This window comes from Lichenostomus cassidix, unplaced genomic scaffold, assembly GCF_008360975.1.
Source record: "Lichenostomus cassidix isolate B80296 unplaced genomic scaffold, HeHo_3.0 unassigened_scaffold_chr26, whole genome shotgun sequence".
Classification (NCBI taxonomy): domain Eukaryota; kingdom Metazoa; phylum Chordata; class Aves; order Passeriformes; family Meliphagidae; genus Lichenostomus; species Lichenostomus cassidix.
This window is the reverse complement of record NW_028147268.1, coordinates 1242035-1268973: the sequence shown is the minus strand read 5'-3', so window position 1 is coordinate 1268973 and position 26939 is coordinate 1242035. Positions and strand designations below refer to the sequence as shown.

At 51.1% G+C, this 26939-nt stretch overlaps 4 protein-coding genes across 5 annotated transcripts; 3 read left to right on the top strand and 1 right to left on the bottom strand.

Annotated features, from left to right (window-relative positions):
* The first annotated feature begins 129 nt into the window (after positions 1-129).
* GUCA1A (guanylate cyclase activator 1A) lies at positions 130-4775 on the top strand. The gene is made up of 4 exons (XM_085044257.1): positions 130-524; positions 2483-2632; positions 3179-3269; positions 3539-4775. The coding sequence occupies exons 1-4, from the start codon at positions 327-329 to the stop codon at positions 3697-3699; spliced, it is 600 nt and encodes a 199-aa protein (XP_084900383.1). The 5' UTR covers positions 130-326; the 3' UTR covers positions 3700-4775.
* A 3564-nt stretch (positions 4776-8339) lies between these two features.
* On the bottom strand, positions 8340-13686 carry GUCA1B (guanylate cyclase activator 1B). Its single transcript, XM_085044256.1, has 4 exons — positions 13294-13686; positions 11830-11979; positions 10067-10181; positions 8340-9502 (listed from the first exon to the last, which is right to left on the bottom strand). The coding sequence occupies exons 1-4, from the start codon at positions 13495-13497 to the stop codon at positions 9375-9377; spliced, it is 597 nt and encodes a 198-aa protein (XP_084900382.1). The 5' UTR covers positions 13498-13686; the 3' UTR covers positions 8340-9374.
* Positions 13687-18155: 4469 nt separating this feature from the next.
* IRF6 (interferon regulatory factor 6) lies at positions 18156-25467 on the top strand. 2 transcript variants are annotated; one of them, XM_085044273.1, is made up of 8 exons: positions 18156-18326; positions 21511-21687; positions 22546-22750; positions 23151-23273; positions 23377-23523; positions 23753-24145; positions 24529-24647; positions 24901-25467. In XM_085044273.1, the coding sequence occupies exons 2-8, from the start codon at positions 21514-21516 to the stop codon at positions 25120-25122; spliced, it is 1383 nt and encodes a 460-aa protein (XP_084900399.1). In that variant the 5' UTR covers positions 18156-18326; positions 21511-21513; the 3' UTR covers positions 25123-25467. The 2 variants fall into 2 exon arrangements, with proteins under 2 accessions (XP_084900399.1, XP_084900400.1); XM_085044274.1 differs by having other exon boundaries at positions 18160-18326; positions 21447-21687.
* Positions 25468-25796: 329 nt separating this feature from the next.
* Positions 25797-26938, top strand: CUNH1orf74 (chromosome unknown C1orf74 homolog). The gene has a single exon (XM_085044278.1). It carries the CDS (start codon positions 25831-25833, stop codon positions 26647-26649), a length of 819 nt encoding a protein of 272 aa, XP_084900404.1. The 5' UTR covers positions 25797-25830; the 3' UTR covers positions 26650-26938.
* The last annotated feature ends 1 nt before the right edge of the window (position 26939 follows it).

Below are 26939 nucleotides of genomic sequence, written 5' to 3'. Positions count from 1 at the left end.
TGAACTCCTAATGCCTGGCAGGAGCCCATCACCCCCTGAGCCCCATTGGCTGGGGAGGGATTTGCTGGGTACTTAAATGTCCCCTTCCTGTCCAAAGAGGGCTTTGTGCTTTTGTGTTTTCCTGGGAAGAGGAGTCTGCAGTGTCCACCACCACGGAATCCATACAGCACCAGGCACTTTGTATTTTCCTGGTGCTGTGAGCCCTGCAGCGCTGGGGACATCTGGACTTTGACGGCAAGAAGCAGAATTGTGAGATTTTTTTTCCCCCTCAAATTTCAAACCATCCGTTTTTGGCTGCAAAGGGACCAGCAGCACTTGGTGTGGAGATGGGGAACATGGATGGGAAAACCGTGGAGGAGCTGAGCACCACCGAGTGCCACCAGTGGTACAAGAAGTTCATGACGGAGTGTCCTTCTGGCCAGCTCACCCTCTACGAGTTCAAACAGTTTTTTGGCTTGAAAAACCTGAGTCCCTCAGCGAACAAATACGTTGAGCAAATGTTTGAGACGTTTGACTTTAATAAGGTAAATATTGTCCTTCCCACTGGGCTGTGCAGGGATCGGCTGTGCTCTGCTCCCTGGGATGCTGGGTGGTGGGTCTGGGTGGCTGTGAAGGAGAAAATGCTCTGGGTATGCACAGTCTGATTTACTGTGGCCTCATGAATTGTAAAATCAGTTCTGGAACGTGAAAAAGGCCAGCAAAAAACTCTTCACCCACTGCCTGCTCTGCAAGAACACAGAGACTTCCTCCAGAACTGATATTTTCCTTTTAAAACAGTGGGGTTTTATCTGGCAGTCTTTGATCTCTTTAAAATGAAGTGCCCTTTAATCCTTAAACATTGAATGTTGTGACAGCGAGGAGGCAGCAGTGCGAGGACAAGCTCTGCATTCATGCAGGGACAGCGAGTCCCCAGCACTGTCCCCAGAGCTGTTTGGGACTGAAGGGATTGCAGTGGGATTGGTTTCATTCCGTGTGCCATGGATAAGGAGCTGGGGCTCCCTGGGGAGAGGCTTTGCAGGCTGTGGCTGTGCTGCACCCCTGGAATGGGGGAATCCAGGAGCACATATTTGGGAATGCTGCTCCCTCAGCTCGGGAGCTGTGCCAGGGCAGCAGATGGATGCTGTGTCTCCAACAGGAAACACCATCCTCCTCTACTTGCAAATGATTTGAAATTGCATCTCCTGCAAGATGAGGGATCTACTTTATGGCAACCCAAAGGGTTTAGTGGCATTAATCCCATTGACAGAAATGCAGATCAGGCCCTAAATCCATCAGGTGTTTGGTTTGTGCCTTGGCCTTTACCTTGCTCACTGCCCCGTTTGAATGCACGCCTGGAAAGGGAATTGATGCGCAGGAAATCCTGCTGGGAATGGGGCTTAGCAGCTATTTATACCTAATCTGGCTCCTGCAGCAGTGGGATAAAGCAGATGATCTCCTCTGGAACCAGCCCTGGCCCACGGGCAGTGCCTTTGTTCATTGACAAAACCCTGGCTTATGCTCTGCCTGTGGTTCCTAGGATGGAATCGTGGAATCATTAAGGTTGGAAAAGACCTCTAAGATCACTGAATGCAGCTGCTAACCCTGCCGGGTTCACCACTAAACTGTGTCCCCAAGTGCCACATCCACTTCCAGGGAAGTGCCACAAACCACAGCAAGAGCCATTTGCCTTCAAAGTGCCCTGGGAAGGCTGTGTGGTGGGCAAGAGGTGTTTTAACAACCTTCTGGAAGCTGTGACCATCCTGGGCAGTGTTGGGGACAGTTTGGTGGCTGTGAGCTCATCGCAGCAGCTCTGCAGGGCTGCACAAGCCTGGGTGCAGCTGGGCATCTCAAACACTGCGGTGTGAGCTGGGGTTGGAAACACCCGGGAGGAAAGTCAAAGATAAAAGTGTTTGTGCTTCTGATGTGACCAAATGTGGGGCAGGCACAGAAATGGCACAGGGACAGAGGAGCACCTTCCCAGGCTGAGGTGTCAGCACCTGCTGGGGTAATTCCTGCTTTTCCCCCTGTGAGACCCCCTGGCAGGAGAAAGGAGCTGTAGGTGTTTGCAGGCAGGATGAGGTTGGGTAATGCATCAGGGTTCATCTGCATAAACCTCTGTGACCCCTGAATGAGCACTGCTTTGGGCTGGTAATTGGTGCCTGGCATGTGTTAGTGCCCTGAGCACAGGCCAGCTCTGTCCCCAAGCCAGGCACAGCCACAGCCACCCAGGCCATGAATTCCCTACAGGTAACAGTCTGGGGCTGGACTTGATCATCTTGGAGGCCTTTTCCAGCCTTAATGATTCTATAATTCTATGATTCTATGATTCCACAATGTCTCTGCACAGATTAAGGTGGAGCCTTGGCTTTAACCTTTGCACTCCACTGGGCTCAGGGTGGAGGGAGCAGTTCCAGGGGGGACTTCCCAAAGTGACCAGGAAAATCCCCTACTGCCTGACTCTCTGCTCCTAATCTCATCTCAGCTTCTAACCTTGTGCTTCCAGGATGGCTACATAGATTTTATGGAGTACGTGGCAGCTCTGAGCCTGGTGCTGAAGGGGAAGGTGGATCAGAAGCTGAGGTGGTATTTCAAGCTCTATGATGTGGATGGCAATGGCTGCATTGACCGGGCTGAGCTGCTGAACATCATCAAGGTGAGTGGGTCAGCTTTTCCTCTGCTGCATTCCACAGGTGGGCTTTGGGTCAGGCAGGCAGAAAGGCTCCACAAGGAGCTTCCAAGCCACTTAATTCCAGGGTAAATTAGCAGACTCTGGCCAGACCTGCTGCCTGGCTTCTGTTGGTGCTCCCAGCAGTGCCTCCCTGGCTGGACCTTCCTCCCACACCCCTGGGACACACAGCAGCCCCTTGTCCTCTCCTGGCAGCTTGTTTAACCCTGTGCACTGAAACTGGGGCTGAGATAAGCACTTGGATGTAATCTGAGGGTTTTCAGAGGTGAACAGCTCCTGGCTTATCCCAGCATGCCCACTAAATCTTGTAAAGCATTGATTACCCTTTTAGGTGATTTTAATCTCCAGCTTTTTAGACAGGACTTATTCCTTTCAAAGCCTAACTGCCTGAAAAAAAAGTTTTAACCCTGAAAAAGTTTAGCCTTTCATGTCTGGTCATTTGACCACTTGCTGTGATGGACACACCAACCTGCAGAGCACTCAGGAATTCCCTGTGTCCCTCATTCCCTCCAGGCCATTCGATCCATCAACCGCTGCAACGAGACGATGACGGCAGAGGAGTTCACAGACATGGTGTTCAACAAAATCGACATAAACGGAGATGGTGAGGACATTCCCTGGGCAGTGCCACTGCTCCTGCCTTCCCCCTTCCCTGCCAGAGCAATTCCCCAGTTTGGGATGTCCCAAAACACCAGGATGGGGAGAGCTGGCAGATTGTGAAGCTCCCTGTCCCCTCTGAGCTGCCCAAGGGCACACTGCCTGGGGACCTGTGGTGGCCTTTGGGGTTCAATGCCCAGATCCAGGGTGTGCCCCAACCCTGGGAGGTGGCTGCGAGGCTGTGGGGCTCACAGGGCTCTGTCGATGTGCTCTCAGGTGAGCTGTCCCTGGAGGAGTTCATGGAGGGTGTGCAGAAGGATGAGATGCTGCTGGACATCCTGACGCGCAGCCTGGACCTGACCCACATCGTGCGGCTGATCCAGAACGACGGCAAGAACCCCCACGAGGGAGAGCAGGATGCCCAGGCTGACCAATAGCCCCCAGGACTCTTTCCCTTCGCCTCCACTTCTCCCCCTGGCACTGTGACAGACCCTGTCGGGGCAGGGATCTGCCCAGGCAGTGAGGAGAGGCTCTGCAAGGAGAGAGAGGCTCATCCTGCTGGAAGCACACGGAGCTGGGATGGCCTCTGGGCTCTGGACACTGCTGCTGAGCTCAGAAGGGGCACAGCTGGGGCTGTGCAGGTCAAGAACGCACTGAGAGCACCCCAAAATTCCCACCGAGGCCGTGGCCAACACCCCCCAGCAGGGTCCAACCCCGGGGCTGCCCAGGACTTGGCCCCGGTGAGAGGATTCCTGCACAAGCAGATTAAACCTTCTCCTTCCCTTTGAATTTCCAGAGCAAGCAATCACCGATTTTGGTCACTCCTTTCATTTGTTATTAATTGGTCAGCAATGATTAGTGATAGTGTGAGTTAAACCATTATGAGCTAAAACAAGGGGAGGGGTGAACGCAGTGGCTTTTCTTTGTTCAAAAGCATTAAAAACATCAAATGGTGCCTTTTTTAACAACCCCCAAACTGCAAGGGAATTTTTCTCCCTGAAGCATCTGGAAGGAGGGAAGGAAGTGCTTCCAGATCAGCAGAATCAGCAATGCAATAACCTGAGAGGGAGAAGCTCTGCAGGACTATTCCTGCATGTTTTCCCACCTGGATAAGGAGCACCGGGTGGTTTTAACCTCATGTCTGTGGGTTTTGGAGGGGGAGCTGCTAGATGGGGTGAGACTCAGCTCTGAGTCCCTGTGGGGCCCATCAGCTCCCCAGGGGACCAAGGGCTGTCCCCACGGAGTTCACACCCAGCCACCCCATTGGGAGCCCTGGGCACAGCAGGGACCCCAACACGCACAAGGGAGGCTGTGGGAGCTGCAGCCTCACCCCAAACCATCCCCGAGCCCAGGGGACATTCCTCACCCAGGGAACAAGTCCCAGGCATGGGGAGGCAATACAGGACAGCAGCAAGGACTTCTTGCCCAGCTGAGAGTTTTGTTATTTAGCACTGGGTGTTTGCAATTCATAAGCAGCTTTCTGACCATTTTTCCTGTGCATCTTTTTCACCTGACAGAGTTTGACCTGGAAGCTTTTGCACTTCCAGTCCTGCAGTGAACTAATAAAGATGTTTTACAATATTATTTCAGGCTGTGCTTCTTCTCTCTCCCAATCAATCCTGTTTCCAGCAAGACAGACTAAATGGTTCCCACAAGTACAGAAACAGCTCTGGGGTTGTTCTCAGACACACAAAGCACCCTGGAGAGGAACCCTTGATGGGCAAACTTGTCCACTCCCAGCAGAGCAGGAGGGAAAAGCTGCAACCCCTCACTACTGTTTACTCAGAGTGCAACTCTCCTTGTCACAGCAAAATCAACACCCCCACAAATGCCCAGCATGAAACTCAGAGCCCTTTGGCCTTGAATCTGCACGAGCAGGGAGCTGAGCTGAGCTCAGCATGGGCTTTCTGAGCACCCTGCCTGGGCAGAGACATCGCCTGAGCTTCCCTCAGCCTCTCCTCTGCTGCAAGAAACAGCTTTGGCCAGCCTGATTTCTATTTATAAAGCCAAAGTTATTCTAACAGGGCTGTCAGAACTGCCCTCGGGCCAAAGACACCTTTCAAACCTCAGTGTCTCTCTCCAAATGATGTTTCTTCAGCCTCTAAGAAAGCAAATGTGAAATAATTAAAAACTAATATTGTGAGTCTCTCGGCCTTAACTCATGCATAATTAATTTATTTCAAAACCGTGGTGGTTGATGAGGTGCCCTGGGCATGTTGCTCGCCCTTGTGCCAACAGCTGGTGCTGGGGAGGATTTTTTGGGAGCTGCTCTCAGCCTGACCACCTGACGGGGATCCTTCCTGATATTTCTGTCGGCTACAGCCATCCCTGCTGTCCTGTCAGTCCTATCCCCACCCTGTTCAATCCCTGTCCCCATCCCATCCCATCCCATCCCATCCCGTCCCGTCCCGTCCCGTCCCGTCCCGTCCCGTCCCGTCCCTGTCCCCATCCTGTCCCCATTCCCGGCCATGTCCGCCCTCTGCCGGCCGCAGCAGGAGCTCTCCGGGATTGTCGCAGCCCCGCGGGGATCCCAAACCGGCGATGGCAAAAACATCCCCGTGTGCATCCCCGGAGGGACAGCTGAGAGCACAAAAGTGCCACAAACCCCCTTCCTGGCCAGGCGCTTCCCAAGGTCCCTTTTGCCCTGTTTTCGGCTGCTCTGCCGCAGCTCCGGCGTTCCCACAGCCTCAGATCCCAGAATATCCTTAAATTGAGCATCTTTAAGGGTGATGCGCTGGACACACTTTCTAAGCTCTCTTTCTAAAGAGGGAGAAGAAGGGAAAGGAAAGGAGAAGGAAGAATAGTAAGGGAAGGAAAAGGAAGGACAGTGAGGAAAGGAAAAAAGGGAAGAAAGGAAGGAAAGACAGGCAGGAATGCAGGGAGGAAAGAAAGGAAGGAAAATAAAAGGAGGAAAGGGAGGAAAAGAAGGAAAGGAAGGAAAGGAATTTCGCCGTGGCACAGGTGAGCTCAGGCAGTGTAAGAAAGCAGCAGAGGATGGTGAGAGCACAGCCAGTCCCTGCAGTGACCAGCACGGGGCTCAGGAGGTCACTCTGCCTCTCCTCAGGACATTTGCAAAGGGAAGCTGCCCAGAGGTGCTTCGGGAATGACCTGGATGGACACAAACCCTGCCCTGGGCAGCCCCGAGGAGCCTCCCCTGCCCCGACAGGGGCTGCACACAGAGCATGGCTAAACACAGAGCAATGATCCTCATTCCTCCTCAGCTTCCCATTCCTGTGCTCAGCGCTCTCTCCAGGGATGCATCTTCCCCAGTATTTGGGGATGTGATGCCTCCTTGGCTCCTGTTCCCTCTTCTCTTCAACAACAGCCTCGTTCAAGCTTTTTAACCTGGTTATTGCACCTTCAGCCCTGCCCAGCTTCAGGGCCACCAAGCAGATGGTAGCCCAGAAAAGCCACATGACATTTGCCTTTTCCAAGCCATCCTGTTGCCCAGTTTAGAGCAGAAAGAAATCCGCTCAGGCAAATCCAATTCGAGCTCTGCCGTAAGTCTGGAAAACGGATTATGCAAAATGCCTGACATCAAGGGCTTGATGCGAGTGCTGAATGGAGTTTGGGAGCAGATCAGAGTGTTTATACCCATGGGGTTAAAAATAGCGTGAGGCTAAAGCACCTTGCGATTTCTCGACAAAAGATTACACAATTGATAAGAGGAACAGTTTTCCGTTGGGTTTTGCCAGCAGTGACACAAACACATCACCTGCACGTCCATCCCACCCCATGCAGCACTGACCCTGAGCTCCTCAAGGGTCCTGTGGTAGTCCTGGCAGGGGGAAAACAGGGGCAGCTGATTGCAGCTCAGCTCACTTGATTTTATGCACCTATTTCGAATTCCATTGAGAAATATAATTTCTTGACTTATACTCTCATGCTTTCTGCTGTCATCACACAAAAGTTAAACAGAAGAGGTTCCTACCCTACTCTGCCTCTGAAACAGCATCATCACCTCTGCCTTATCTCTGTCTTGCCCAGCTGTTCCACCAGCTCCTCCCCTAAATTCAATATATCACACTCACAGTTTCAGTCAGATACTCAGGTGCTTACACAGGTCTTCACCTAATTAAAAAAACAAATACTACAAACCAAAGGTTTTTAATAAATATTCCTTTATTCAATTTGTGGTTTACAAAATTTCTACCAACGACTGTACAAGTGCTCACCAGGGCAGGGCTGCTGGTCTAGGGATCCCAAACAGCACCTGCAGGGCCTGGGCTGAGCAGGGGAGCAGAATTGGAGAATTTAAAGCATTTCAGTAAAGCAGCAAAATGCAACTCTAGCAACTAAACAGCCTCTCTAAAACTGTGCAAGAAGCAGAGTGTGTTACCTTGGTAGGGATGCTGAAATGTGGGGAATTAGAGATTTGTATCCTCCAATGAAAACATTTGTTTCACAAGCTGGAAGATCAATAAAAGTGAATGTTTTTGTCCAGGTTCTCAAGTCAGAAGTCAGATTTTTCTTTCAGATCTTTGGCTGATAAACTATTGACCTGAGAGGGCTTTGACCAGCTGCCTCAGAGCAGCATAAAGCACAAGTCTAATCAGCTCTGATAAGTCAGCACACCACAAACTGGGCTGTATTTACAGAGAACTCATAGAAAGGCTATTTCAAAGTGGAAATGTGCATGATGTGAACTCTAGCAGTGATTGTGTCTTATCCCAAACACTTCCTCGTGGAATTTAAACACTGGGTAAACTGACAAGACCACAAACAGCCAGCTAATCAGCTAATGACAGCTACTACAGTCCTAATTAAAGGCCACAAAAAAGGGATTGTAAATCTTTTCATTGGTATGACCTGGCCCACTGATCCCATGGGAAAATTAAAACGAAACAGACAAACTCATGGTATTTGCCTGGGGAATTTTTTCTTGTAAATGAACCAAAAAAATCCATTAAAGCTGAACCAAAATATTGATTCAACCCAAATGCTTTTCCCACATACATCTACATAGAAACCTGGGTTAGAACAGCAGAGCTCAGCCTGCAGCCTGTGTCCATTTTGTATCTGTAGTCTGGGGCTGAATTAGTCCAGTGTAAAACCACTGTACTGGAATTTTTCTCACTTTTTCCATTCTTTTCAAGGCCAGTTTGGACAGGGCTTGGAGCAGCCTGGTGTGGTGAGTGGCATCCCTGCCCAGGGCAGGGGGTGGAACTGGAGGAGCTATAGGGCTCCTTCCAACCCAAACCATCCATGGTTCCTCATTCCATGGTCCTGCCAATGGAGCAGCACAAACCTCTCACTGCCAAGCAAAACTCTGCTCTCCCCTCCTTCTGCTTCCACACTAAACTTTTCCCAGTGCAGAGAGAATCCTGGAGCTCCCTGAGCTCATCCACTCTTGCCAGAGCAGGAGAAGCTATTCCAGAGGGATGATTCCATGGGAGCCAGGGGCTCAGAAGGAGCCAAATCACATCTGTGCCATTCTGTCCCCTCCGTGGGGCTGGGAAATGTCAGTGCTTGGAGTCAGCATCTCTCAGCCCCTCAGGCCTCTGACCAGGCAGAAGGAGGGAGAGGAAGGAGTTGCTGCTCCTCCTGCCCAGCTCTCTCACTGTTTCCCTCAGCTCTGAGTGTTGTCCTGGCCACTGCTCTGATCCACTTCTCATGTTTGGTGGTGATCTGTTGGTCTCCAGGAATGTGACACGAGCAGCAGTAAAGGCTACAAAATACACACAGAAACCCTGAATGCCCAACAGCTGCCCGAGCAGCTCTGTTGGTTTGGTGTTTGTAACTCTGCAGGGATAGTGATGCCAGCACCAGGCTGCATCCCTCCCTCCCCAGTCCTGTCTGCCATCAGCCCCAAACCCTGCTCAGATCTGCTGCAGGAAGCAAAAAAATTTGTTCCTTGGGGTGTAACCAAGAACCAGAGCTGGCAAACACGGCATTGTGTACACAGAAAAACTTATTCATGGGCCAAAAATAGTCCCTGGGTACCAGCAGTGCTCAGCACGTGGGTTTGACATGGAGATATGGCTCCTTAAACCACCCACGATTTCATCTGGACGCTGAGATTGAATTAAGAAGGAAAATCACTACCAGGCTAGAGGAAGGGTCACACTTGGAGTCAGCATCACGTTTTCAGCCTTGTCAAACCCCGATTTTCTCAGAACAAAGCACTCTTTCTCCTCTGCTCAGTGATCCATCCCCCGGGGTTCACATCCATTTGCAACATCTTCATCACCCACTTGTCCTTCCTGGCTCCATCAATGAACTCATCGAGAGACAACTGCCCTGTGGGGGAGAGCAGGGAGCACGAAACGGGATCAAAACAGAGATAAGAGAGGAGGCAGGAAGCAATTCCATCTCTGTGTCAGAGAAAATGCTCATCAGACACGATCTCAATTTCCCCACCCCGGCCAGGGGCTGTGACCCAGAGCATTCCCACCATCCCCATCCCAACAGGAGACTCCAGGGCCACCCAGACTCCTCCAGGACCATCACCAGGCAGGTCCTGCAAGCCTCAGTTTGAGTGGAACTGTGTCTGTTCAGGCTCTGTGTGCTGGGACTGGGATTGCCCTGCGGCTGCTCTCAGAGCTTGGGATCTGAGTGACACCAAAATCCACACAGAGCAGCAACTCCTCGGTATTTTACATTAAAATAACGATAAAAATAAAAAATGATTTGCCCCTGCTCCACCAAGTCACTTTTAGCTCTGTGGAACAGAGCAGAACCAAACCCAGCGTGTGCATTGTGAGTAACACAGCAGAGCCAGGGGATCTCTGGGCAGCCTGGATCCAAGGCAGTGTGCTGAGCATGGGGAGCTCTCACCAGGCAGCAATGCCATCCATCACTCACCATCCCCGTTCTCATCCACCAGCTGGAATATCCTGTCCACCACCTCCTCGGGGGTCAGCAGAGGAGTCCTGTCCTCCACGTCTGACCAGCACACCTTCTTCAGCTTGTAGATGGACTGCAAAGGAGTTCACAAATTAGGAAAAGGACTGGAAAACGAAAAGCAGTGAACTCTGTTATCATCCCAGCACTGTGAAGGCCTTTTTCAAAGGCTGGGGGTTTAACCTTTCTGGAAAGATCTGCTCCTCAACAGCCTCAGATGTGTAATGGAACCTCTGACCTTCTGCCTGCACTCGCTGCACATTAATTACCTCATTTGCTGTGTGAAGCTGCTGCCCTCCTGCTTTCCTTACACACACTGGGCAGGCCCCGGGGTTCCCTTGCAAAGAACAAAGAAAGTTTTTCAGATGGGAAAAGTCATAAGACTTGACTGTGATTTTTTGCTGACATCCAAAGCCAGGCACAGGAGGACCAAGCCAGCCCTCTCTCCAGGGAAGCTGTGTCTGAGCTGCACATCAAGGATGAGTTAGCACATCTTTTGACCCACAGTTTCTGTTCCCCTTTGCCAGGGGAAAGGGTCAGATTTTATCTACACCTCCCGTGGCACCACCTGTCCATTGTTACCTTTACTGCTCAGGCTGAAGGGTTTTGTCTAAAGTCTTCCCAGAGAGAGGATTAGCAGTGGCCTCAGGGTTCTGGTCAATTCTTGGCTGACCTCAAAACTAAAATGGCCCATGTCCCAGACAGGCTGCCCTGCTCCCACACCTGCTGCTGCAGGTGACAGCTGCTCACCCTCCCCAGCCACCAGCCCTGCTGGCCACAGGGGCAGCTGCTGACCCTGAGGTGCCCAGGTGGGTGACAAGCTCTGGCTGTCACAGTGCCAAGCACTGCTGTGAAGCTCCTGTGCTGCTCCAGCACAGCCACCACGAGATTGCAGCTCAGGTGAGAGCACAGGGTGAGAGCCTGGCTGTCTGCTCAGCCCCACCAGATCCTTCAGGCTGGAAAAGACCTTTAGGATCATCCAGTCCAGCTCTTCCCCCAGCACTGCCAAGGCCACCCCAACCCCTGTTCTCATGTGTCACATCTACACAGCTTTTCTATCCCTGCAGGGATGGTGGCTCCTGTGCCAGGGCTGGACAACACTTTCCGTGAACTAATTTTTTTTCCTAATAATCATCTAAACCTCCCCTGGTGGAGCTTGAGGTGATTTCCCCTTGTTCCATCACTTAGGAGAAGAGAGCAGCTCCCACCTCAGCAACCAACCCATGGAATCACTGAGAGGCTTCTCCTCACACCTCCACACCATCCCTGATCAGAGCCAATGCAGGACACAGCAGAAGCCCAGAAAGGCTTCAGTACAAAAGGAATTTCTGTACCAATTGGTACTCTCAGGGTATTCTCACCAACTCCTCAGGCAGGACACAGTCCCAGGGAGGGCATGGGGTGAGAACCTCCTCCCCAGGCCAGCACAAGGAGCCTTGGTGATGGGAGGTTGAAAGGAAAGGCAGAGCAGAGATCCAGGATCTCCTCAGCAGCACCCAGAGGCTGCATTGCTGGGCAGCAGCACAGCCAGGCTGCATTGCTGGGCACAGCAGGTCCCTCAGACACCCTAGCAGGCTCCCAAGCCTTTCACCAAGGTCAGGCATTTTCACTCCATCACCATCCAGAGCTGCCTTGAAACCTGATTATCACAAAGCCCATACACATCACAACATTGCCAAAGAGCACTGATTGCTTAAAAGAGTGATTGGGCAATGCCCACTTACCTCAACAATTTCCAGCAGCTCAGGTTTATCTATGCAGCCATTCCCATCCTTGTCATACACCTTGAACGTCCACCTCAGCTTGTGTTCCAGTTTTCCTCGTAAAACAAGATTCAGGGCAGCTACATATTCCAGAAAATCAATGGTATTATCCTGTGGAATGTAGGAGAATATTCAGAAGAGCAGCGGTTGGATGACACTTAGCTGGGTGGAAAGTTGATAGAGAACTCCTCTAGAAGTTCCAGAGAACCTGGGTTAACACTGCCAGAAAGATAATCCATGGGACAAGTGTTTGTTTGTCACTTTAAGGAAGGTTTAGCAGGTCAGGACCAGCAGAAGGCACAGCCATAGCTCTGTGCACCAAGGCTGAGCTCCTCCTCTCCATCCTTCTGTCCTACACCAGCATCCCTTCAAAACAGATTCTCTGTCCTGCTAGGAAAACTCCTATCAGTTAGGAATTGGACTTCATCTTTTATGCACAGTTTGCTCTGCAACCTTTTCTGCACAGCTTTCATAACAGAATCTGGGGACCCAAACCTTTCTTTTTTTTTTTTTGCAGGAATTTGAGTTTTTCAACTTGGAATTCTGAGACAAGCCTGACCTGCTCACATCTTTCCATGGCCTTTATTAATCCTTTCCCACAACTGACTTTTGCTGCCACTTCAGTGTGATTTTGTCACTGTTTTCAAAGGGAGCTTAAGGGAGATCAGTTCAAAGATGAATGACCTGAGTCCTCTTTTCCTGTAGGGATACAAGGCAAAAACCAACCCCACACTTGGAATATGACCTGGAGCTTCAGGAAAAAGAAATAATTGCACCATTTGGCAGATGTTGCTCAGCCATGGCAAGATGAGGAAGGTGAGTTACACCACCCTGAGAACCTAAAGCATCCCAGGCTGCTGTGGCAGCAGTGCAGGCTGTGCAGGAACTGTGACTGAACCAGAAAACCCACTTTTCCCAGGTGTCTCATGACAAATATGGCAAAGGGAATCAAAACCAGAATGTCTGAATTGTTCAGCATTCCTCTGCTTTTGGAAAGCAAGGCTAAAATCAATGTTTTATTTCAAACCAGCTGTTTGTACTCGATACAGACTCTTCCTCCAACACAGAACAAGCCTGAGTAGGATTTTCCTGCACTGTGATTTCCCCTCTATCACAACAGAGGAAGATTTTTGCCATGGAGGAACCTTGGCTATTGGAGAGTCTTACAATTCTGTCTCAAAATGGGACTGCCTAAATTCCAACCCTTTAATCCAACCGTAGCCCCTCAAGGGGACATTCTGACCTGAAATTGAGGAGAGATTGGAGGAGATAAATCCAGAGCAGTCTGTGCTCCTTCTCCAGCCCTCACAGGTCCCTCAGCCTGCCTCAGTCCCATGAATGTTTGGCACCCAAACAGCTCCACATGACAGAAGACAGAGATGGAAATTATCACACAAATAACTGTAAAACCTTCTCAGCACTTACCCCGTTCTTGTCAAAAGCCCTGAACATGTTCTCAACATACTCTGCTGCCTCCTGGTTGTCCTGGACCCCGAAGAACCTCTTGAACTCGTGCATGAAGAGAGTTCCACTGGGACATTCCACCACAAACTTCTTGTACCATTCCTGCAGCTCTGCAACATCAATCTCTCCTTGCTCCCCTTCAGCATTGGCAAACTGCTGTCCCATTTTCCTCCGGAAAGCAGGATTAAAAACAGCAGGAAAAGAAGGAGAACCCTGCCAAAGTCCTCTGCTCTTTTTCTTCTCGCTGCCTTGTGCCTGTATCTGATGTCAGTGCTGTGCCTTGCTGTGTCACCTTCTCTTTTCTGTGTTTTGTTTTCCCGTTCCCCTGCCCTGCTCAGCTCTGGGTGTTGCAGCTCCGTGTGCTCCCAGGAGATCTCAGAGTGGCTGCTCTGCCCCGCAGCACTGAGCACTGGGCACGGATAAAAATAACTAAAGATCATTAGGAGATTCCCACCTATGAGCCCCAGAGACCTTCAGATGTTCTGAGCTGTGCCCTATTTAGCAGCAAACTCCAGGGGCTCAGGGTCTTTCTGCACATTAATACCTCCGTGTCAAAGAATTTGGGAGCAGAGATTCCCTTTACAGACATCACACAGCCCCACTCTCTGCATTGTAGGGATTTCTAGGGGAAAAAAGAGATTTTAAGGGAAGGAACATTAATATTTTCAATGCTGGCTTGTATTGCCTGGCAGTGGGGTTACTCAGTGCTTCAGTGAGATGGGGCATAGGAGCAAACAACAATTACAGAGAGGGAATAAAAAAACCCCAAACACTTCCATAAAAAGCCCTGATAATGCATGAAATGACTGGATGCCTGCTGTAGGCTGTACTCTACTAAATGGTTGAGAGCATTAGTAAAGGCATCTAGATACAAACACACATTATTGTGACTCTTATTGTCACATCTCCATCTTAAAGCTTTAAGCTAAAAAGAGCAGGATTTTTTCATTCCATATTTTTAAAGCATATTCTCCTTCTTCCCTTCCCCTCTTTGTAAGGAAGACAATTTATCCATGGAAATTCTCCATGGGCACATGGAAGGGTACAAGGAACATGGTTTACTGCTTTGATTGCAGCCCAGAGTGCAGCTCTGCCCTGGGTTCTTTCTGCTCAGCACCACTGCCAGCACAGCTCAGCCCTCCTGTCACCCCCAGCTCCCTCCTGTCCCTGCAGGAACCATCAGCTCTCCTGCTCCCATCCCAGGGGCTCTGAACCACTATGTGTGTCAGCTGGAGAGAATGACCTGAGCTATAAATGTGCCCAAGCCAGCCCCATATCTGCAGTAAGAGGATTGGAGCAGCGTTAATAGGAAACAATAGATTCTCTTCTACTAATGCCAAGGCCCAGCTGGATTTAAGCTGCCCGCTTTTTTGGAACTTTTTTTGGTGGTGGTTAGGTAAGAAGAGACTCTCTCATGGAAGAATACTGGCCAAGAACCAGGCTGAAATTTGATTTTGATATTGCAGAACAGTGGAGCAATTCATGCTGCACTGTAAGAGCAGAATTTGCTCTGAATCCACTCACACCTGCAGCTAACCCAGCAGTGGTATTTTGTGAGTAAATATATATATATATATATATACAGAGATTTGCAGGAGTATAACATAACCTTACACTTTTACATGCAAGGATACCCAGGCAAGGCTTGGTTTCACTAAAAAGAAAAGCAAAGGGAGGATAGAGACAACAGAGCAGAAGCCTGGAGATGGATGGGAAGGGCCAGAGAAGTTGCCAGAAAATTTAAGACTGTTCTATTTCAATTAAAGCATTTTAATCTAATAATATTCTTGCTTGTCTGTTGTCATGCCTAGAAGAATTGAACACAGTTAATGACCTCAAGCCTTCCTTGTGTAAATGCTTCAGCTGGACTGCAGCCCCCAGCTCTGACATTCCTCATCCACAGCAGAGCAGCTCATCAGAAAAATAACAGTAAATCCATCCTCCTATGTTTTCCTCTTCACTAGACCTACTGGAAGGAAGTCTTTGGCAGCCACAGTCATATTTATAAATTATTTAATATAATTTTTAGAATCATCTCGGCTGATGAAGCCAAGAGTTCTCCCTGGGTCACAACCAGCTCCAGGCCACAGAGGTGCTGCCAGGACAGGGGTGGTGAGGATTCATTCCTTTTTCCTGCAGCACAGCTGGGGACTTTGGGATGTGCTGGGGTGAAGCCTTTCCACCATTTTGTGCTGCTCTCCTGCACAGAGCTGCCTGCAGGAATGTGAGTGCTGAGAGCACACAGCAAGACTCCACTTGCCCAGGACATTGTCTTGACTCATTGCATAATTTTGTTTTGCCTTATGGGAACTTGGTGCTCTGTTCCCAGGACAGAAAATGGTTCCTCTTTGTTTTGATGACTGCAATCTTCTCCAGCCTGGAACAAAGAGCTGCAGGAGACCTGGAATACAAAGCCCAGCTGCTGCCACTGCAGGTATCATGACACACAATCGTGTTGATAAAAGCAGCAATATTAATTTGGCACTGAAATAAAGTAAATCCCATAGCTGCTGGTATGAAAATTCCTCTGCATATCCTGTGTGCTCTGCAGACTGCACTGAAGGAGCTGCTGTCCCTCAGCCAGCAGGATGTCACTTCACAAGTTCATCAGCCAAAGTATTTCTTACTTTGATTCAAAAAACAATGCAGGTAGAGGTGAAAATAAGCAGAGAAGTAGAAATAAAAAGAACTATTTCTGGCAAACACTGCAGTGGAGAGGTGGGTGCTGTTTGGCTGCCTGGAGGAGCAGGATCACTGCTCTGAGTGTTGTGTCAGAGTGAACACTTTGGATGATCAGTTACAAACACCTAATAACATCTGATTGCATGTCCTGCCTAATGACTTATCCCTGCATTAGCACCTCTCCAGCTCCAAACTGAGGAGTTTCCCAGCCAAGAGCATGGAAAAAGACAGCTTATTTCCCGTCAGCTGCCTACCCAACATGCTGCCACATGCTTCAGCACAGGCTGGTAGAAACTCAAGAGACAAAAAAAAAACCACCAAAGCCTGCAGAGGGCTGGGCAGACTCATTAGTTTGGCATCTGTGTCAGCGCTGGGAAGGCAGCAGAGGCTGTGGCAGAGGCACTGCTGGGCACAGCTGTCTGCCAGAGGGGACAAACTGCAGGGACACTGCAGGACTGCTACCTTCTCCCAGGCTGCAGCAGTCCTCACCCAGTTGTGCCACATTGCTGCAATTTTTAGAATCCTTCAGCCCTGACCTGCCCCAGGACCCCTCCTGCAGCTTGGACATCTCAAGTGTCCTTCCAGTGGGCCCAGGATGGGCAAAACTCTGCCCAGGCAGCTCCCAGCAGTGCCCTGGCAGCCCAGGCAGCAGGAGAGGAGCAGCAGCACTGCTGGTTCTCCTTCCACAGCTCCCTGAGCATCCAACCTCACAAACAGCCAGCCCAAAGCATCCTGAATCTCCCTGTGTCGCCGGGAGGGACAGAGGTGTGGACAGCAGGAATGCAGGGAGGATGAACGGCAGCTTTTGTGCTGACCTGTCTGAGGAGAGATCAAAGATCCTGCAGAGCTTGGCCTGGAGTTCAGCCCAGCATCTCCCTGAGCCTCTTCCCAGCTGCTCCCGGAATTGTTGTACCACTGCATGTTTTTATACAGCAGGAATAACAACAAGGGTGTTTTATTCTAGGAGCAGCCATCCCTTGTTTTACACATCAAAAATGGTCAGGCACCACTACCAAAACCCATCTCATCCCACACAGAGAGAGCTGACCTCGGAGTGTCACATCTTGTCTTCTGCTTATTGCCTGACAGATTTTCTTAGGTGCTGAAAAACTCCTGCTAAGTGTTTCCCCTGAGCAGAATTCCATGCTGAATGAAGCCTGAAATACTCACCTTGCACTTGGCATCCAGCAAGGCAAACTTCCCCAGAAAAATGTTGAATTGTTTTGTCTGTGTGTGAAGATCTCAAAAATTTTGTCTAGTTCCAAACTCCTGTCTCAGGACTGAGCTGTGGATATAAGTCAGCCTTCCCTAAGTCAGGGTTCAGCATTTTCCATAGTGCTCATCATGACAAGGAGAAGGGAAATTCCCTTTTTTTTTCTGGTTCATTGAAACTGAATGGTGAAGTATTGTATGATCCTTGAAACCAAGATTCACCACTGAGTCACGATTCTCCACCTACGAGGAAAATAAATAAGACGCGAGGCTGGAGGGCGGGAGAGTGCGGAGGGAGCAGGGAGAAGTTGCTGAGCCCCTTCCCAGGGGTAGGTGTGACCCCAGAGAGGGGATGGAGGGGGAAGAGGGATATTTTTATGCTTTTCAGAGAAAAATCTGTGTGCTTGTGGATTTAATCAGAGCTGACTCTGGGGTTTGGCTTCGTCCCGTGCTATCATTGACTGGATGTGGATCTATATGGATGAATTTAGGACAAGAGGAAATGTACTCAAGTTGTGCCAGGGGAGGTTTAGATTGGATATTAGGAAGAATTTCTTCACAGAAAGGATGGACAAGCATTGGAACAGGCTGCCCTGGGAAGAGGCAGAGTCACCATCCCTGGAAGTGGATGTGGTGCCAAGAGCCACGGTTTAGTGGTGGACCTGGCAGTGCTGGGTTAATGTTTGCCCTCGATGATCTTAGAGGTCTTTTCCAGCCTTAATTATGCTGTGATCCTGGACTCAGCTGACTGTGCTCTGAACTGCGACAAAGCCCAGGAACTTTGTTTTCTTCCCAAAATATTCCATGGAAAAGGCAAAGATATCCCGGGGAGGGTGGGGGGGTTGGCTCTGCGGGGCGGGGCTGCGCACCTGGGCAGGTGAGGGGCGGGACAAGGCAGGTGAGGCGGGGCAGGTGAGGGGGCGGAGCCGGCCAGGTGAGGCGGGGCAGGTGAGGCGGGGCGGGCGCTGGCTGAGCGCGGCTGCCGCTGCCCACCGCCGCTGCTGGAGCGCGGCCCCGCGGGGTGGCCCTGAGCCCCCGCGGGACTGACCGCAGCGCCCCGCGGACGGACTGACCGACAGACGGAGGGACAGACGGACAGGGTGAGCCGGGCGGTGCGCCGCGATGGACGGGGCCGGGCTGGGGAGCCGCCCGGCCCGGGAGCTGCCGGGCGCGGCCCTGTCCCGCGTGGAGCTCCGGGCGGAGCGGAGCTCGGTGTGCGGAGCGGGGCTCGGAGCGGAGCGGGCTCGGGGACACGCGGGGCTCGGGGACAGCTCCGGGAGGGCTCCGGAGGCTGCTGCGCCCCGGTCCCGCTGGAAGGGGCTGCGGTGCGGGGTGGCGGTGCGAGGTTCCGTGTTACGGGGTTGTTGCGGTGCGGGGTGGCGGTGCGAGGTTGCGGTGCGGGTCCAGCCGCAGCCCCGCTGGAAATGGCAATTTACTGCTCCTTCCCATGGGCTCGGCGCTGTGCTCGCCCCGGGCTACGCCTTTCAGCTCGGTGGGAAGCGAGGCCTGAAGTTAGACAAGCGCGGTGTTTTACCCCCAAACCCGCACCCGCTGCAGCTTTCGGACCGCAGCTCTGCACCCCAAGAACCGCATTTGGTGTGACCACTCGTGCCCCTTCCAGCTTCAGGGGCTGAGTGACCAGACTGGGGTGTGGGAAGTGTAAGAGTTAATCGTTCAGGTGTGTTTGGGTGGGTGGGAGACAGGAGATGGACAGAGCTCTGAAATTGGGGAGCTCCAGGTTCCCGGTGTGGGGAGGTGATTTAGCGTCGGATGGAAACTCAGCCTGTTTCTCTGCGGGAAGGTTTGCCTCTGAAAAAATCCATACAGATCCCTGAAATAGGGGATAATGTAATCAAAGGTAACGAGCGAGGAGTGGGGTCTGTGGGTTCACAGCAGTGAACCCCGAGAACACCATTCCTCCTTCAGGGGCTTTAGTGCATGAGGTGGAGCAGAAATACTGGATATATTTGGGGCTGCAGGCGGCAAGTGAAAGCATCTGTGCAGCAAAGCTGAGTCGGACTCAGGTCGGTTTTCCTGGTGCCCCGAGTGTCACCACAGCTGACCGGGGCTGTCCCTGACCTTGGTCACTCCTCTGCAGCCCTCGGGGGAGTGGCTGCAGGCTGTCTGCTCCTTCCTGAGTTTGTTTGAGTTGTTCTTGTTGGGGTGAATGTCTCCAAGGAGAAATACGAATAATTAGGGTACGGGCAATAATTACATTACTGACCAGAGATGCATTAGCAGCGCAAGGATGTGCTAATTATCCCCACACACCACCCAGATTGAGTGGGAATAAAGGGAACTGGATAATCCCTGGGTTTGTGCGCTGAGGAGCCTGAGAGAGAGCCAAGGCTGCCTTGGCAAGCCCAGAGTGTGCCCAGACATTCCCAGGTGTCTGGCACTGGTGGAACCCACCGGATCGAAGTTGAAGGCTGAAGGAGGCTGACTCACCGTCTGAGCCCAGCAATGGGATTCAAGTTGATTTGCTCTCAGTTATTGTGTCAACAAGTCATTGGTGATAAAAGGTCATAAAGCATTGTAATGGGGAGCTCTGACAGACGCTGTCTGTGGGCCCAGGGACAATCCTTGCTGGCCCAGGGACAATCCTTGCTGGCCCAGGGACAATCCTTGCTGGCCCAGGGACAATCCTTGCTGGCCCAGGGACAATCACAGCCAGCGATTGGGACTCATCTGCTGTGAGAGGAGCACCAATCTCTCCTGTTCTGTGGCTCTGAATTTGCTCCAGCTCTTGCAAACATCTGTGTGCACAGCACACGTTATTAGAAGGGACTGCTTGTGAAGTTAAGTGTAAAAGAGATTGTGGAAACAGGCCACAGGAAGGATTCTTTAAAATGTCTCTTTTTTTTTTCCTTTACAAGAGAAATCAATATCTGGTTTTGGTCTCAATTTTAAGTCCAGGATTAACCTGGACTTTGTGTTTCCGAAAATGTAGTTCTGACAGCATTTTTCGACATGAAGAACTAACACAGCAGAGTTTCAGGAGCACTAAAGCAATTTGGATGATTGCTTCTTGATCCTGGGAAACAGTCTGGTAATGTGCCCACACATTTTCAAACTATTATTTAAAGATGGTTTGCAGCTGAAGCTGAACATTTTCTTTGCAGGAAAGATAAACAGATAAACTGAGTTGTGTTTGGATTAATTTTGTGTGAGCACTTGCATCTGAATGGAATCTGCAGGTATTTGAACAAATAAAACCTGTTCCTAGACTAGTTCTTGGATAGGATTTTTTTAATCTTCTCCATCTCTGCTACCAGACGCATTTTGCAACTCCTCCAGCAATATTCAGGGCTTATGGCAAAAGGTTTACTTGTCCTGCAACTGTTTTATTAATGGGAATATTTGTAACTTCTCACCTCCATTTCAGGATTTACAAATGAATATGGGAGATGCACCTTCTGAGCACATGTGTAGTGTAGAAATCTCCTCCCAAGATCTAAAGATACCGAATGTTGCCTCTTCTTGGAGAGGGACAGGCATTAATTTTGTTTGTTTGGCTTTGTTCTACACCAGGAAAATATGGTTGGCTGGCTGCAATTGTATGAGTAACACAGGGCTACTTAACAAAAACATTAAGTAAACAGCACTCGATTTTTTAGCAGCAGTGCAGGCAGACTTGCAGTTCATGTCCTTCTGGATAAACATCCTGGTTATTACAGGTCAGTGCTGTTTGCCAGTGATTATGCTGCATTCAGGGCATTCATGGAAAAGTCATAAAATGACTTTCAGAGGCTCTCTGTGGTAAAGCAGCCCCTCTGCTCCAGCCTGGCCCCTCCAGCTTGGTTTGTCTAAAGCCTTTCAGTCAGGGTGAGCTTTTCTCCTCCTCGGTGCAAGTCTGACAGGACTGAAGGAGCACGAGATCAGATCAGCCCCTTCTCCGAGGTGTGCGTGGAGGCTTTTGAAACTCTGCTGCCTGTTCTTGCTGCGGCTTGTTCGTGGCTTTATCTCCTGCTCAGGGTTTGCAGCCCAGCACTGCTCGGGGCTCACCATCTGTGTGTTCATTGAGCACAAATAACTCTGGAATATTGAATAGTGAGCTGCTGTCCTTGATACAGCTCTGCTCCCTGCTCTCTGAGATGTGTGTGACTCTTCCTTGCAGAGGAGTCATCCGGCTGAATCTGAGTTGGTGGTTTCAGTGTGCAGTAGCATAAAAAATATCAGCAGTTTTATGGCATGGGGTCTTTCTCATTAAATTAATTCAGGTTTTTTTGAAGCAAATGAGTCTCTGGTAAGCTCCAGCAGTGGCTCTGCTGTTATCCCTCACAGACCATGGCCCTACACCCGCGGAGGGTTCGCCTGAAGCCGTGGCTGGTGGCCCAGGTGGACAGTGGGATGTACCCCGGGCTGATCTGGCTGAACCGCGAGGCCAAGCGGTTCCAGATCCCCTGGAAACACGCGACTCGGCACAGCCCGCAGCACGAGGAGGAGAACACCATCTTCAAGGTGAGCAGGGCAGAGCTCGGGGATCCCAGAGAAACAAAGGGCTGGATTGTTGGGCAGGCATCGGGGAGCTGTTTCCAGGCACATTTTATTTATCTGACCTCAGAAAAGCCACTTTGTGCACCTGGATGCCAGGCTTGGCACTGCCTGAGATGGTGTTGAGTTCTTTAACCCTTTCCAGCCACCAAAGGCCAGGTCCTGTGTGATCCATGGTGTCTGGAAGATGACTGCTGTTGGCTTCATCTGGTCAGGCTGGGATGTGGTCAGTGGATTGTTCTTGGCAGCAAACCATGAAATGCTGTTACGTAAATCTTAAGAGGTCCACCACAAGCTCATCACAAGTACTCATCGCTGCTGTCCCTAATATTCTTATCCCAAGGGATTCACTGTAACTCCCTACACTCCTTTGAGGAATTTCTGACCTCTGTCTTGGAGGGATCTTGGACCAATAATCAGATTTTGGGGTGAGAGGGAGATGCCAGCTGGATGTCTGTGGCTGCCCTTCCACTCCATTTTAGCTGGGTCCATTCCTGCTGCACAGGCTCCCTGTCAAGAATGACTTCTGGTATTGAATCTGAGCTCCAGAAAAACTCTGTGCATGATCATGTACATATTGCCTGTTTGGAATTGCTAATATTTTTTTTTAATTTGGCTTTGCATCTTTTTTTCTCCCCTCCTTTTAATGGGAAAATCTATTAAAATGGGAATTCCCTTTTTTTTTCTTTTTTTGTTATCACAAGAGCTCTAATTAAGACTTCTGCAAGAGAAGGATTGTACAGTGGATTTGTTGGGAAGTTTGATTTCTGATAAAAGCTGCTCTGTGGGGAGGGCTGGGCTGAGCTGGCTGTACTTTGTCCCCAGGCATGGGCCGTGGAAACAGGAAAGTACCAGGAAGGAGTGGACGAGCCAGACCCTGCAAAGTGGAAAGCCCAGCTCCGATGTGCACTTAACAAGAGCCGGGAATTTAATTTGATGTACGATGGCACCAAGGAGGTGCCCATGAACCCGATTAAAATTTATGAAGTGTGCGACATCCCGCAGTCGCAGGGATCAATCATTAATCCAGGTGAGCGCCTTGCTGACACGTGTTGCTCCAAGCAGCTCCTTCCTGCTCTGCATTAACTCTCCAGCTGCCAGGGGAAGTCTGTACTTCAACTTGAAGGACTTTGAACCATGCTTTAGTACTAAAATTATTAAAGCTGCACACAGTTGGACATTTTCCAGCTAAATGAATCTAATATTGGCAATACGGTGTCTTACTCCATCAATGCTTTAACCTTAGCTTTCTAGGATTATATATTAAACTGAAATTAGCATCTTGTATGGATCAGATTGATCCTTTTTTACTTAAATTTGAAAAATATGCAAATTAATATCTAATACTGTGCACAAGCAATATGAAGATGATGTTATTTTGTTGGTGTTTCATGCTGATCATCCACCCACGAGAATGTGATTGTTTGCAGGTTCCACTGGCTCAGCTCCGTGGGATGAAAAGGATAATGATCTTGATGACGAAGAGGAGGAAGAATTGAATCAATCTCAGCATGTCCCAATTCAAGAGACATTTCCATTTCTTAATATCAATGGTTGGTGGCGCAGACTAATGTATTAGTGAAGGTATTTGTCTGTAAATTGCTGCATGCTTGAAATAAAATCTTGGTTTATTGAAGGATTGTTGGCTTTTTGTAGATTCTCCAATGGCTCCAGCCACTGCTGAAAACTGCAGCCCTGAAACAGTGTGGCCAAAGAATGAACCCCTGGATATGGAAATGCCCCCGACGACACTGCAGCACGACTTCTTCAGCAGCCCCGAGCTCTGGATCAGCTCCCTGCCAAGTACGTGTGTGGGTTTGTGACAGTCCTTCTGCTTTTGTCCTTTAAAACCCCACCAAAATCAGTGTTTTGCCTTTTTTTCCTGTGGCTGTTTGCGGGTGAGCAGGGAGAACGTGTGTAGTTTGAATAGAGCTGTGTGTGGTTTGACCAGCCTGGGGAGGGCAGCAGGGGCTGTGTGGTGTCCCTGCTGCCGGTGCTCCAGGAAAAGCCACACTGATGGTTTCTCTCTCAGTGACAGACCTGGAAATCAAGTTTGAGTACCGAGGGAAGGAGACTGGACCCACAACAACTGTGAGCAACCCACAGGGCTGCAGACTTTTCTACGGAGAGCTGGGTCCTATGCCAGACCAGGAGGAGCTCTTTGGGCCCATCAGTTTGGAGCAAGTGAAGTTCCCAGGAACAGAACAGATCACCAACGAAAGGCAGAAGATCTTCACGAGTCGGCTGCTGGATGTCATGGACAGGGGACTGATCCTGGAGGTCAGTGGTCACGCCATCTACGCCGTGCGGCTCTGCCAGTGCAAGGTGTATTGGTCTGGGCCCTGTGCACCTTCCTCCACCACCCCAAATCTCATCGAGAGGCAAAAGAAGGTCAAGCTCTTCTGTCTGGAAACGTTCCTAAGCGGTAGGTGACTTCTGGAAAATAGCTCTGGACGTTGGTTGTGGTGCTGTTGGAAAGGGTGGTCTGCACTGGGCTCTGCCTGGATGCACCAGGTGTCCCCTGAATGGGGACAGTAGGTCAGGGCCACTGCCTCCCTGAATTCAGGGGAGCTTGGAGCAGGCGTGTGGCAGGAGAAAGGGACTGTGCCCTCATTTAATGCTCTGAGGGACAGCAGAGGGCCTTGCTTTTAAAGAAAGCACTGCACGTGCAGGAAATGAGCTGTAATTGTGTGAGAGGTGGCAGAGGACAGTGTGTAGGTAAGGCTGGGGTGATGCAATGAGGGGGGATGTCAGGGGTGTTTCCAGCCTGACAAGGACAACCCTACAGCATTCTGCTTTTCTTCATAGAGCTGATTGCCCATCAGAAAGGACAAATTGAGAAACAGCCACCCTACGAGATCTACTTCTGTTTTGGAGAAGAGTGGCCCGATGGAAAACCCAGGGAGAGGAAGCTGATTGTGGTGCAGGTAGGAGCTGGGGCTCTGGGGTTTGGGATCAGTTTGCACAGATACCAGAGACCTGTTCTTTTCAGCTGTGGCTTCTGACACCAGGAAAACTCCAGTGAGGCTGGTGGTATTTGGGAGACCAAATACAAATGTGATGTGCTGAATGGAACTGGTTTGTGAGTGCATTTTAGGGTATTGTGGAAATCATTCCTGCAGAGTAACAGGGATATTCTGCCTGCCTTCAGGCTAAATCAAATGACTTCTTCTTTCCCAGGTCATCCCCGTTGTGGCCAGGATGATCTACGAGATGTTCTCCGGTGACTTCACGCGCTCCTTCGACAGCGGCAGCGTGCGGCTGCAGATCTCCACGCCGGACATCAAGGACAACATCGTGGCACACCTGAAGCAGCTCTACAGGCTGCTGCAGAACCACCAGGAGGGTTGGCCCATGCAGGCTCCTGCCATGCACATGGCACAGCCACTGCCAGCACAGTGACAGACCCTTGGCTCCCACCGGGGTTCCTTATGTTGTACATACAGAGAAGTGTTTCTTAACCAGTGCCTTGCCTAAGTCTGAATAAATAAAACCTGTAAATCTCCTCATCTGATTCCACAAGTTCAGCAGTCTGTGGTGCTTTCATTTTATAAGTGGCTCTAAACAGAGGGGATTACAGGAATACTTCTTTCACCCTTTTCATCTGTATGCAACCCATCTGTATAAATCAAACTTTCAATTCTGTAATATTTTTTAATCTGCTCTTAATACAATGTATATAAACACTTGATCCTCAGAGGGGGGAAAGAAAATAATCTGAGCTTTATTAAACCTGCCTGGACAACACCACCTCGTCTAAATTTTTTTTCGCTTTAACGGGGATGTAGCAGCAACCTCAGACTCTGATTCTCCTTACAGGGTGGGGGTTTTATATTTTTTACAGTGCGGGTTTTTATATATATATATACAGGGGCAGTGTGAATGCGTATGTCCCAGAATTGGGTGGGAAAGGCCGCTCGAGCTCGTCTGTTTCCCTCTCAGTCTATTTCCCTCGCCATCCCTTCCACTCGCCCCAAGCTGCAGCTCTCCCGCCCGGCGCTCCCAGCCTCCCTGCTCTGCCATGGCACTGCAGCTCCGCCCCGCACGGGGAGGTGGCTCCGCCGCCGAGCTCGGCCTGCCCCGGAACCGCGGCCCCGCCGTGTTCCGCCGATGGCCCCGGGCCCCGCGGCGCTGCCGGTGCCGCTGCTGGTGGCTGCAGCCCGGGAGGCGCAGCGGGCCCAGCCCGGGGCCGGGCGGAGGCGGCGGCTGCCCGCGGCCCGAGCGCTGCACGCCGCCGGGGAGGTGCTGGCCGTGGCGGCGGGGCTGAAGCCGGCGCTGCTGTGGGACTGCGGGGCCGCGGGCCCGGCCGAGCTGCGGCGCTACCTGGGCAGGCTGCGGGAGGCCGGGCTGGCCCCGGTGCGGCTGCACGTGCTGGGCTTGGGCGGCTCGGCGCTGGTGCTGCGGCCGGGGCTGGCGGGCGGCAGGCTGCGGGCGGTGCTCCGCGCTAGCCCCGCTCCGCTCGTGGATGTGTCTGCGGGGCGGCAGAGCCCCGCGCTGTGCGCTCCGCACCAGGCCGGCACCGTCCGCCGCCACCTCGCCGCCCTGCTGGGCCACCTGCGGGACGCCGAGGCCGCCGGCGAGGAGCCGGTGACCGCCAGCGAGGTTGTCCCCGGCGGCTGGAACCTGTGCACCGTGGCCGGGGTGCTGCTGGGCTACCCCGCCGTGTACACCTTCGCCGAGGGCGCCGAGAACTGCCTGGCGCTCACCCCGCTCAGGGTGTTCACCGCCCAGGCCTCCTGCCCCCGGATAAAGGATGGGCTCAGGGTCCAGATCTACTCGTTCAGCGTCCCGGAGAGCCTCTGTGCGGAGCTGAAGGACTGGCTGGATGCCTGGTGCGAGCAGCTCAAGGAGGCTTTCCGTGCACAGAGCGATTTCGTAGATCTCTGCATCTCCAGCGAGGTCGTGTCTCTTCCAGCGGTTGCCTTGTGAAACAGGAGCGAACTCAAGACTTTTTGGCCTTTCTCACTGGCATTGGGCACCGAGGCAAAACATCCAGCTCCCTGTGAGGTGGCCCAGTGCATCTCTCTGGGCACTGAAGACTGAATTGTGACAGTCACAGGTCCCCAGCCTGGTGGCAAAACCAAAGGCATGTACTGTAAAGATGACTGTGTGGATATGTGTGCTCACAGCTGCTCTGCTGCCCATTGCACCCTGTAGAGTCACTGTGTATTTATTTGCAACAGGCAGCTGAAGATTAATAAAAAATATGAACACCACAG